At 36.3% G+C, this 12,901-nt stretch overlaps 1 protein-coding gene across 28 annotated transcripts in view; it reads right to left on the bottom strand.

Moving 5' to 3' along the window:
* Window positions 1–12,901, bottom strand: part of C2CD5 (C2 calcium dependent domain containing 5) — a 93,255-nt gene that overhangs the window by 36,116 nt on the left and 44,238 nt on the right. For all 28 annotated transcript variants that reach the window (XM_081595986.1, XM_081595964.1, XM_081595967.1 and 25 more), the window contains 2 exons: window positions 9,031–9,145; window positions 5,819–5,914 (listed from right to left, as the gene is read on the bottom strand). In XM_081595986.1, coding sequence (XP_081452112.1) covers window positions 5,819–5,914; window positions 9,031–9,145 — 211 coding nt within the window. The remainder of the gene's footprint in view (window positions 1–5,818; window positions 5,915–9,030; window positions 9,146–12,901) is intronic.

Genomic DNA, 12,901 nt, shown 5'->3' with positions numbered 1-12,901 from the left:
TGAGATTTAAGCCAATTTTTTCACTCTCCTCTTTCACTTCATCAAGAGGCTCTTTAGATCCTCTTTACTTTCTGCCATAAGTGTGCTGTCATCTGCATATCTGAGGTTACTGACATTTCTAGCAGCAATCTTGGTTCCAGCTTGTGCTTCACGCAGTCTGGCATTTTGCATGATGGACTCTGCATATAAGTTAAATAAGCAAGGTGACAATATACAGCCTTGACGTACTCCTTTCCCTATTTAGAACCAGTCTGTTGCTGGTTCCATGTCTGGTTCTAACTGTTGCTTCCTGACGTGCATACAGATTTCTCAGGAGGCAGGTAAGGTTGTCTGGTATTTCCATCTCTTTCAAGAATTTTCCACAGTTTGTTGTGATCCACACAGTCAAAGGCTTTGGCGCAGTCAATGAAACAGATTTTTTTCTGGGATTCCCTTGCTTTTTGTATGATCGAATGGATGTTGGCAATTTGGTCTCTGGTTTCCCTGCCTTTTCTAAATCCAGCTTGAACATCTGGAAGTTCATGGTTCACGTAATGTTGAAACCTAGCTTGGAGAAATGCTTGGAGCATTTCTTTGCTACCATGTGAGATGAATGCAATTGTATGGTAGTTTGAACATTCTTTGGCATTGCCTTTCTTTGGGATTGGAATGAAAACTGACCTTTTCCAGTCCTGTGGCCACGGCTGAGTTTTCCAAATGTGCTGGCATAATGAGTGCAGCACTTTTACAGCATCATCTTTTAGGATTTGAAATAGCTCAACTGGAATTCCATCACCTCCACTAGCTTTGTTCATAGTGATGCTTCCTAAGGCCCACCTGACTTCACATTCCAGGATGTCTGGCTCTAGGTGAGTGATCACACCATTGTGGTTATCTGGGTCATTAAGATCTTTTCTGTATAGATCTTTTTTTGAATACATAGAAATGTATTCTTGCCACCTCTTCTTAATATCTTCTGCTTCTGTTAGGTCCATACTGTGTCTGTCCTTTATTGTGCCCATCTTTGCATGAAATGCTCCCTTGGTGTCTCTAATTTTCTTAAAGAGATCTCTAGTCTTTCCCATTCTATTGTTTTCCTCTATTTCTTTGCACTGATCAGTTAGGAAGGCTTTCTTATCTCTCCTTGCTATTTTTTGGAACTCTGCATTCAAATGTATATATCTTTCCTTTTCTCCTTTGCCTTTCACGTCTCTTCTTTGCTCAGCTATTTGTAAAGCTTCCTCAGACAACCATGTTGTCTTTTTGCATTTTGTGACTGGTGATGGACATAAAGTCCAATGCTGTAAAGTACAATATTGCATAGAAACCTGGAATGTTAGGTCCATGAATCAAGGTTAATTGGAAGTGTTCAAACAGGAGATGGCAAGAGTGAACTTTGACATTTCAGGAATCAGTGAACTAAAATGGACTGGAATGGGTGAATTTAATTCAGATGACCATTATATCTACTATTATATCTACTATATCTACATTATACCTATTATATCTACTAGTGGGCAAGAATCCCTTAGAAGAAACGGAGTAGCCCTCATAGTCAACAAGAGAATCCAAAATACAGTACTTGGGTGCAATATCAAAAATGATAGGATGATCTCTGTTTATTTCCAAGGCAAACCATTCAATATCACAGTAATCCAAATCTGTGCCCCAATCACTTATGCTAAAGAAGCTGAATGGTTCTGTGAAGACCTACAAGACCTTCTAGAACTAACACCAAAAAAAGATGTCCTTTTCATCATAGGAGACTGGAATGCGAAAGTAGGAAGTCATGAGATACCTGTAGTAACAGGCAAGTTTGGCCTTAAGAGTACAAAATGAAGCAGGGCAAAGGCTAACAGAGTTTTGACAAGCGAATGCATTAGTCATAGCAAACACCCTCTTCCAACAACACAAAAGACTACTCTACATGTGGACACCACCAGATGGTCAACACCAAAATCAGATTTTTGCAGCTGAAGGTGGAAAAGCTCTATATAGTCAGCAAAAACAAGACCAGGAGCTGACTGCAGCTCCGATCATGAACTTCTTATTGCAAAATTCAGAATTAAATTGAAGAAAGTAGGGAAAACCACTAGACCACTCAGGTATGATTAAATCAAATCCCTTATGATTATGCAGTGGAAGTGACAAAAAGAGTTAAGGAATTAGATCTGATAGGGTGCCTGAAGAACTATGGACGGAGGTTCATAATACTGTACAGGAGGCGGTGATCAAAAACATCCCAAAGAAGAAATGCAAAAAAAGTATGAAAACATTTGAAATATGAAATGTACAAAACGGATAATCTCTAAATACCAACATCCGAGGGAAATTTTTTCTTCCTTCTACTCTCCTACATTTTTTCAAATTTTCCTTAGTAAGCGCTAATAATTTCATGTGTCCATCCAAGCCATAACAGTAAATAACCGAACTGCATGAGAAAGGCTGTTCATTAAATTAGGCTTCTACCTACTAAAGAATGGAAGCTACCGACATAAGCAAGAACTATATGGCAGCACTGGGACAACTCACTGGCAAAGTCAGTTTTCTCAACAGAATATTCCAATTGTTTAGTATACTTCAAAATGTCCAACCTTCACTTTCCTATTATTTACCACGACTTTTAATGGTCTGAAACATATTATGGTCAATAATCCACTTTTAATACTGACAAAAGAAGAAACCGACCAAGGTCTTCATAACGTATCTTTCTTGGCTACACAGAGACTTGCAAATTTATACTAAATTTGATAATGTATAGATTTTTTTTTTTTGGCTTTCTTCCTTAATATATACTAATACATTAATACTGGGGAAAAATATGCATAGTGTTCAGTTCAGTTCAGTCGCTCAGTCGTGTCCGACTCTTTGCGACCCCATGAATTGCAGCATGCCAGGCCTTTCTGTCCATCACCAACTCCCGGAGTCTACCCAAACCCATGTCCATCGAGTCGGTGATGCCATCCAACCATCTCATCCTCTGTCGTCCCCTTCTCCTCCTGCCCCCAATCCTACCAAACATTAGGGTCTTTTCCAATGAGTCAACTCTTTGCATGAGGTGGCCAAAGTATTGGAGATTCAGCTTCAACATCAGTCCTTCCAATGAACACCCAGGATTGATCTCTTTTAGGATGGATTGCTTGGATCTCCATGCTGTCCAAGGGACTCTCAAGAGTCTTCTCCAACACCACAGTTCAAAAGCATCAATTCTGCGGCACTCAAATTTCTTCACCGTCCAACTCTCACATCCATACATAACCACTGGAAAAACCATAGCCTTGACTAGACAGACTTTTGTTGGCAAAGTAATGCCTCTGCTTTTAAATATGCTATCTAGGTTGGCCATAACCTTCCTTCCAAGGAGTAAGCGTCTTTTAATTTCATGGCTGCAGTCACCATCAGCAGTGATTTTGGAGCCCCCAAAAATAAAGTCTGACACTGTTTCCACTGTCTCCCCATCTATTTCCCATGAAGTGATGGGACCAGATGCCATGATCTTAGTTTTCTGAACGTTGAGCTTTAAGCCAACTTTTTTACTCTCCTCTTTCACTTTCATCAAGAGGCTCTTTAGTTCTTCTTCACTTTCTGCCATAAGGGTGGTGTCATCCACATATCTGAGGTTATTGATATTTCTCCCGGCAATCTTGATTCCAGCTTGTGTTTCTTCCAGCCCAGCGTTTCTCATGATGTACTCTGCATATAAGTTAAATAAGCAGGGTGACAATACACAGCCTTGACGGACTCCTTTTCCTATTTGGAACCAGTCTGTTGTTCCATGTCCAGTTCTAACTGTTGCTTCCTGACCTGCATACAGGTTTCTCAAGAGACAGGTCAGATGGTCTGGTATTCCCATCTCTTTCAGAATTGTCCACAGTTTATTGTGATCCACACAGTCAAAGGCTTTGGCATAGTCAATAAAGCAGAAATAGATGTTTTTCTGGAACTCTCTTGCTTTTTTGATGATCCAGTGGATATTGGCAATTTGATCTCTGGTTCCTCTGCCTTTTCTAAAACCAGCTTGAACATCTGGAAGTTCATGGTTCACGTATTGCTGAAGCCTGGCTTGGAGAATTTTGAGCATTACTTTACTAGCATGTGAGATGAGTGCAATTGTGCGGTAGTTTGAGCATTCTTTGGCATTGCCTTTCTTTGGGATTGGAATGAAAACGGACCTTTTCCATTCCTGTGGCCACTGCTGAGTTTTCCAAATTTGCTGGCATATCGAGTGCAGCACTTTCACAGCATCACCTTTCAGGATTTGAAATAGCTCAACTGGAATTCCATCACCTCCACTAGCTTTGTTCGTAGTGATGCTTTCTAAGGCCCCCCTGACTTCACATTCCAGGATATCTGGCTCTAGGTGAGTGAGTACACCATCGTGATTATCTGGGTGGTGAAGATCTTTTTTGTACAGTTCTTCTGTGTATTCTTGCCACCTCTTCTTAATATCTTCTGCTTCTGTTAGGTCCATACCATTTCTGTCCTTTATCGAGCCTATCTTTGCATGAAATGTTCCTGTGGTATCTCTAATTTTCTTGAAGAGATCTCTAGTCTTTCCCAATCTGTTGTTTTCCTCTATTTCTTTGCACTGATGGCTGAGGAAGGCTTTCTTATCTCTCCTTGCGATTCTTTGGAACTCTGCATTCAGATGGGAATATCTTTCCTTTTCTCCTTTGCTTTTCACTTCTCTTCTCTTCCCAGCTATCTGTAAGGCCTCCTCAGACAGCCATTTTGCTTTTTTGCATTTCTTTTCCATGGGGATTGTCTTGATCCCTGTCTCCTGTATAATGTCATGAACCTCTGTCCATAGTTCATCAGGCACTGTCTATCAGATCTAGTCCCTTAAATCTATTTGTCACTTCTACTGTATACTCATAAGGGATTTGATCTAGGTCATACCTGAATGGACTAGTGGTTTTCCCTACTTTCTTCAATTTTAGTCTGAATTTGGCAATAAGCAGTTCATGATCTGAGCCACAGTCTGCTCCTGGTCTTGTTTTTGCTGACTGTATAGAGCTTCTCCATCTTTGGCTGCAAAGAATATAATCAATCTGATTTCGGTGTTGATCATCTGGTGATGTCCACGTGTAGAGTCTTCTCTTGTGTTGTTGGAATAGGGTGTTTGCTATGACCAGTGCATTCTCTTGGCAAAACTCTATTAGCATAGTGTTAGGTAAAAAGTACTTAAGATTTATATTATTCAGGCAAGCTCTGGTATCAAGCTTACAGCTTTCTGTATATATAGTTGATAACCTCATCTTTTTATTTATGGACACTTACTTACACAGTAAAGGAACCAACAATCAAATAAACCAAAAAGTAGTCTCGCTTTACCTAATGCTTTCACTTTTACTTTCTCTTTCACATGTTAAAGTCATATTTCACAAGGTTTTTATACATAACTGAAGTTTTTATACATAATTTTCGTACAACATTGTGTCTGTTTTGTAAATTAGGAATTTTCTTTATAGAAATTGTTTCATAACCTTTTCCTATTTTGGAGGTAAGAGAAAGGAAAAGCAAGGAAGAGAAAACTCAAAAGAAATTATTTCTACATTGTAGCAAACACAAAAATGTATACCTGAAATTCTTCAATTGTGCCATTTACTGAGATATTAGAATTACAATGTGCATCATGCAGTGCAGAACCCAATACTTCTTTGTTGCTATGGTGTTGCTATGGATTAGGTAAAAATCAGTCAAGTGCCTGGTCCTGATTTCTACACCACACCCCTGTAACCCGCCCTCATAGAGAAGGAGTATCCCAGCTCTGAGAAGAAGAAAGTCAAACTCTCCCTTCTCTACCCTTAAGGAAAATAAGCCATGCTATCATGACAACCTCTGTTCCAAACAGCCCTCCACGGTGCCATCCTGCAAAAATCTAGGGTTCAGTACAGCTGCTGTGCCGGATGCAGATAAAATACAGACCTCTTCACTACAAAAGAAAAAAAAAACATAACCAAGTTAATATTTTCAGGCAGTCTAACTTTGGGAAATGTTAAATAGCAAAGTCATTACCAAGGTGACAATTTAAATTCAAGACAGACTTTACTAAATATTATTATCACAGGATTACCTCCTAAATCTAGGATAGAAAATAGAAGTAATGTTGTTAAAATGAAGAGGAAGAGTATTCTTTATCACTTAAAAATTGTAAAAGATATAGTATTAGTGACAATTCCTTTAAAATATGGCAAAGCTTATAAAGACTGGAATGTTTCAAAATAACAGTGGTAACAAACTATATTGCTGAATCCAGCAATAGCCCACTAAACTGTAATAAAACACTCTTTATATGAATATTGAAAAAATTATTCTAAAAGCACAACTATGTAAATATTTACATTGCTTTAGCTTAATTTCAACTTAATAATAAAAAGACAACAGACACAAACATCCAAAGTATACTAGACAGAGTTTAAGCTACATCATATTATATATATGATAAAAACCGATTTTCCAAAGAATTCTCTGAAACTCTTTATTACATATTACCCAATTTGAAAGCCAAAAAACAATCAACATAATTGTTGAATTATGAATGAGATCACCCAAAGCTAATGGGAAAAGTAGCAACCTAGGGACAATACACTTGAAACAAAGTAAATGGACAAGAAGCAAGGCCATACAAGAAATGATCTGAAAGAGGCCAGGCTTCTAATGGTTAAATGCACACTGAGAATATAAAAAAAACACAAAGCCACAGAAGGTGCTGAATCAAAGGGCTACTAGACAGAGTAGGTGTGCATTTCAAGGTGTGCACTGCAGGGAACTGAATCCAGTAATAGTAAGTAGGACGGGTTAGAACAGAAAAAACTAGTAAAGACAGGATTTAAATACAAAGATTTTCTGAGGTCTCCAGGGAAAACAGAAGCTTACATCAGGTAAATGCAAACTTCTAAGTGAATGAATTGGACTCCTTTCTGTAGACTCCTGCATCTGTGACTTATCTCCAGCAACTGAATCCACACCTCTGGCCTTCTCCACATGCTACTCTTTTCACCCTGAAAACCCTCCCTATGCCTTTTCTCTTCATTGATATAACTCATCTCTCAAGATACAGTTCAAGCTTCAGTTACTTCATCAAAACTTTCTTCCAATCCTTCTAACCTATAGCCCTCTAGGATCCTAAGATATCCTGGGATATTTCTACCACAAAATGTATTACACTTGTCATAATTCTCCAGGAGAATATGAATCTGATGGTAAGAACTATGTCTTCTAAAACTATATCCCTAAGACCTGAAAGTATATAAAATAAATTCACAAATAGAGCAAGACTATCTACTGGGAAGAAAGGCAGGATAAGTCTAACAAGGTTAGTAGTTTAACAAAAGTAGAACAGCTACTATGAGAATAGAGCAGTTCAAGAGTATAATACATACAAAGGAGTACTGCTCCACAACGAAAAGGAATGGGTTCTTGCTAACTGTAACAGTGATGACACTCAATTTAATTTCAACTTAAACATGCTGAGTGAAATTAATTAAATAAAAAGGAGTGTATAATGTTAAGATTCTATTTACATAAAATTTTGTAAAAGTGAAAACTTATTCTAGTGATAGAAAGCAGATCAGCAGTATATCCTGTGACAGGGGTGGGATGAGAAGGGACTGAAGGGAGAGAATACAAAGGAATATAGAGAAGCTTTGGGGTGACATATATGTTGACTGCCTCAGTGATGCTAATGCTTTCATGGTTTCATGACTGATGCTAATGGTTTCTTGATAATAATGGTTTCATGATTTTTATGGTTTCACATAAAAGTTATGTGTAAACTTTTCAAAGTAATGCACTTTAAACATGTGAGATTATATATCAATAAAGCTGTTTTTTAAAAAGAGTATAATATATGGTCTGCAAAGAAAAAAAAAGGATGCTTAGAGAATGAAACAGCATGGCTCTGTAACATCCTCATTTATTACAGTCTAATCATTTTTTCTCCAACAAAAATGATCAGCACCACCACAAGAAAGTTATCCATGTAATAGCTGGCAGTTAAGAATTACCCAACAGAAGGTGGAAAAATAAGACAGCATAAGCTCAAACAGACCTTATGATGTCTAGATGATATCTATTACCAACCTCTGAAGGAGGGAAAGTAGGGTTCAAGGTGGCAGACAGCAAGTAAAGTCAGAACCTAAGTAAGGAACTGGGAAAACTCTTGGTTAAGAGAAGGGCCAAAACAAACCGGAAATAAATAAGAAAAATGGGATGGGTAGGAAATTATCAGGTTGTGATCCAAGAGTGAAATTTTATGGTTTCAAATTTTTAAAGAGGAACAGTTTCATGTGATAATGAAGTCAAAATAAGGTTGAAAGTCAACTGAGGATAGAGGACTTGAAAATGAAAAAGTACAATGCCAGGCTGTTAGAAGGGAGATAATTGTGTTTAACTGGGGGAGTTGGGCAGGGTAGTTAATTAAGAAGAGCAGAAAAAAGTTTTGGCAGACGCTTTACCGCCTGAGCCACCAGGGAAGTCAATGGGGAAGAGGTTGTCCAAATGAAAGATAGGAGAAAAAGAAATTGAGAACTGAGAGTATGGAAGTCCCTTCCTAACTGGGTAGCGTTAGGGAGATTTGTTGGTAGGAAAAAGTTAAGTTATTGTTCATTAACGAAGGCAGAAAGAGTTTACAAATGAACTTGAAAGACATATGGCAGTTCATTTACAATAGATTAAGGGTTTCAAAATCCCAGAGGAAGGAGCTGGTGGAGTCACAAACTGGAGTAAAGCAGGCCAGGAGTTAATACTTGCTGTGTGCCAGTACTATATTCTCATTTAATGCCTCAGTAACCTTAACTGATAGGTAGTTATTGTCTCCAATGTATAAACTGAGGCTCAGAGGAGTACAGCAATTTTCCTGAAGTTTCACATTAATTAAGCAGTAAAGATAGCATATGAACCTTCTTCTGATGTATTCTAAAAAAGCCCATCCTAACTGGATCAATCCACTTTTCTTCTTTTCTCCATATCTGCATAAAGCTTTTCCCCTTTCAGATGACAATCTGTAAACTACAGCATCTAGAAAATCAAGTTGTTATTATCATTTACCAGATGCTAGTTGATTCACTGTAGCCCACTACAGCATGACAGCCTAATGCTTTGGCATGGGATTTTATTTCTTGTCTGATTTCTGCCCACCATGCATCTCGAGTTTCTGGTTCATCTGAAAAATAAATTTTAAATCAGTTCACTACTCAATAGCACACTGTCTATTTGAACAAGAAATATTTTAAGTACGCATACTCTGGAAGGCAAAGAACTACTATTCTACAACAGGTTTTCAAACTTCACATCTTTAAAACACTACTTCTCAAAAAGCTTATTAACATTTTCATTTAATGCTACTTTTCAAGAAGTTAAACATTTTAAACTCAGGTGCTAGAAAATAAATCACCTAGTTCTATTTGCTTTATTGCTTTAGGGCTATCTATAGGGATCTGTTTTATGATATACAATTTGAAAGGTAGACCCAGAGTTTTCAGACTCTAATCTTAAACTAAAAGGACTTCCTATGTCTCACCTCACTGAGTGAGCACCTTGAGTCATATCCATAAATTTATTTTAAATTCTGATTTCATTTCCTGGTACTTAATTTTTAATAATATAATACATTCTGGGTTCTCTGCAAGGCATAGATTTATCAACATTAGAAAGCAGAAAGCCATCTGTAGCCATCCTTCTAAAGGGATGTGGGTCCTGAAGCAAAGTGACAAGAAATAAAGGGACTGGCCAATTCAAAATAAAGAAAGCAAATACAATGAAAACATTAACACAAAGAATCTAGTTAATGTACATAAGGACAAATTTCAGAAAGAACACTGTAACTCCATATATGGCTCTGTCATTAAGAAAATGCTTCCGAATCACAGAATCGCATTTTATTACCACAGAGTAGCCCAACATTGCTTGCAATGGAGCATTATAGATGGAACATCTGTCACATATACTTCCTAATTACTCGCATTTAGCTGCAAACTACTGATGAACAGCAGCTGCATATATAGTTAACTTTTCATGTGCAAAGATGTTAAAAACAGAAACAGTCTATAATCAGCATATCCTAAATTGTTTCTTTTTTTGTGGCCAATTCCATTTGGGAACAATTTGGAAAAGAAAAAACCTGATCAACTCTAAATAAAATGCTAAGCTCTTACTGTAAATCTTTCACATTAAAAAGGCACTATTACAACCGAAAAATCCAACAATCCAAAAGCCTTCTGAGTTTCTGTACATATGCAGTTTTCAAATACGTTTTTCAAAATAAGTAGAATAAGTAGAATCATACTCACTAGTGAAATACTGAAGACAGCAAAGTAAAGAAAGGTTAAAAGGCTTGTTATAGCTCACATTCCTATGGTGGAATTTTGTTTCCCCCACAGGGAGATCAGCAAAAAGAAGTGAGGAGATAAAAACCAGAACTACAAATGATGCCAGCCAGTTCCTGCGTTAAAGTCTTAGATCCAAGACCGTGCTACCCTAAAACTTTCTTTCAGAAGAAAAGAAAGAAACACAAAACTCCAGGAAACTTGAGGAAAAGATCAAAGTACAAGATAAAGAAGGAAAAGAAATAGAAAATACTACAATATGGTGTTAGCAATCAATATTACGAATTCAGAAATGTGTGAGACAATTAGGTGGCCCTATTTTGCACATATGCTACTTCGTTAAAGAATTTCTTCATATTCCTAGCTGAAATGTAGACATTAAGAGCACAAAAACACTTTCATATCCATCCTCTCTTTTTAGGACATACGTGTTTCCATATCAATTTGGACACCTATTAACATCATCTTTTCCTAATAGGGAAATTTTACATCATAAGACAAACTATTATTCAACTAGTTGCTCCATCTATCAAAATACTTATGATTTTCTAAAAAGATAGCAAAAATAAGAGAACAATTTAGAAAAAAATTATTTTCCTGAAACACTATGTAAAATGAAAAGTCAACTTTCTAACATATAATAGTAAAACCTGCAATTCATTTTTCAAATCATTCTGGAAGTTTACAATAATATTTGTTAAACCAAATAATCATATACTATGTGTTTATAAAAATAGATTTTTCTCACATTAGGTTTGCCTACATCTTGCTACATGGTAATACATGGTAGTTTTTCTACTTTAAAAATTTTATAGGATGTAATCAACAGTATTATATTTTTTAAATTAATGAAAAATTTGGAAGAAGCTACTTATTTTAAGTTCAAGATCTATTTTATTTAGAAAGGCCAGCATGCCTAAATGGAAAAGTATGTAATAATAATTACTATGAGATACATGTAACCACATAGAATACAAAGTTTATCTACATCAAACTTACCTTGGTATAACACATAAAATAATCAGATAATTAAACCAAACACTATGAAAGAATAAGTGGCTGATTTAAAAAAACAAACAAAAAACCAACAAAAAGCTGAATGCAGCACAAGTAGAGCATTCATAGTCTTCTGACAAGTTCACAAGCAGCCTTTATTTTGACACATGAGCCACACAATTGCACATGAGGATGCCACTGTTGTAGTTAATCAAGTATTTACAAGTTTAATAAAAGCTCAAGAGTTACATAACAGGAGGGCTAAGGAAGCAAATGGTGTTAAGTCCACACTCCAAAGAATTTCTTAAATTTGGTTTTTGGCTAAAGCAAAAGCTCAAAGAACGAAGGGTTTTGCAAAGCAGATTCAGCAGACAGGAGCCAGAAACAGTGGAAACTTTGGCGCATGCTTGCATCAGGTGACAGTACAGACTGAAAACTATGGCAGCTCACTGAAATGGTTACAGAAAGTAATGGCCCTAGATTCTAGGTGAAAGCAAGGCAAGCATACAGTAGGGAGCACTTCATCACAAACTAGTAATTGGATTAAAATAATTACCTACAACTGTGAGCAAGAAGTCAAAGGATGAATTTTTTGGCTATTAAATTTAGGGGTTAATTAAGATAAAATTAAGAAAAATCAATTTATTTACTATTACAGAAAAATTAAACTTCTCTTCAAAGCCTATCTTATACTTAATGCCAGAGATGAGCCACAGAATATTCAAGTAGCAATCATGATTCAGTCTAACTTACTAGTACTGAAAATTCAGAAACATCACAATATTTAATCCCTACTAATGGAAATCTTAAAAGCTTAAAAACTGCTAATTATACTTCTTATAGGAAATACATTAGTGAATCTGAACTGTTTTATTCACCCTACAAAAGTAAAAACTGAGTATTTACCATACTTATATAAAAGGCAAAACAAAGAACCTGGCTTAAAAATTTACTGGCAACTATACACGCCTTATATGAAACTGGATACAATTTGGATACTTGAAGGATAGACAGCTGAGATGTGAGGGTTGCAAATTAAGGTTTCAGAGATGTGAAGAAAAAATATCTTCACTTAAAATACCATGCTCCTCCCAAGAATCTATAGAATTATTGATAATCATAAAAAGATTATCATTTTAGGAGATATTAAAAGTTATTTATTATATAAATTGTATTTCATACTATTTTGTATTTTTCTTCTAAGGGTCAGAACTATACATAGATAATTATCACAAATCTTTTACTATATCCTTTTAATTGCAAGCATGAACTGAGTTTTAGATCAATGCCTCACTGATGCCTCTTACAAGGGTAATGTCCTCACACTTACGTTGACACCACAGTTAATTCGTTTTTCTATTACTTGTCTAGAGCATGGCCATAGCTTGATATCTTGCCATCTTTTTAGTATTTTATCTTGTTTCTAAAGTACAGGTGACACTGGTAAAGATTCCTAAAATGACAGTAACAGCTTACATCTCAAAAAGTAAGGAAGTGAACAACTCAACATAATATGCCTTTATAAAAGTCAATTCCTTGGAGATTTTAGGCAATTACACATTTGCAACTAAGAAATGCTGACTACCTGAAGAGTTAAA

This window comes from Giraffa tippelskirchi, chromosome 4 (genome assembly GCF_054371585.1).
Source record: "Giraffa tippelskirchi isolate mGirTip1 chromosome 4, T2T-mGirTip1v1.2.pri, whole genome shotgun sequence".
Classification (NCBI taxonomy): domain Eukaryota; kingdom Metazoa; phylum Chordata; class Mammalia; order Artiodactyla; family Giraffidae; genus Giraffa; species Giraffa tippelskirchi.
This window is presented reverse-complemented; position numbering and strand designations above follow the sequence as displayed.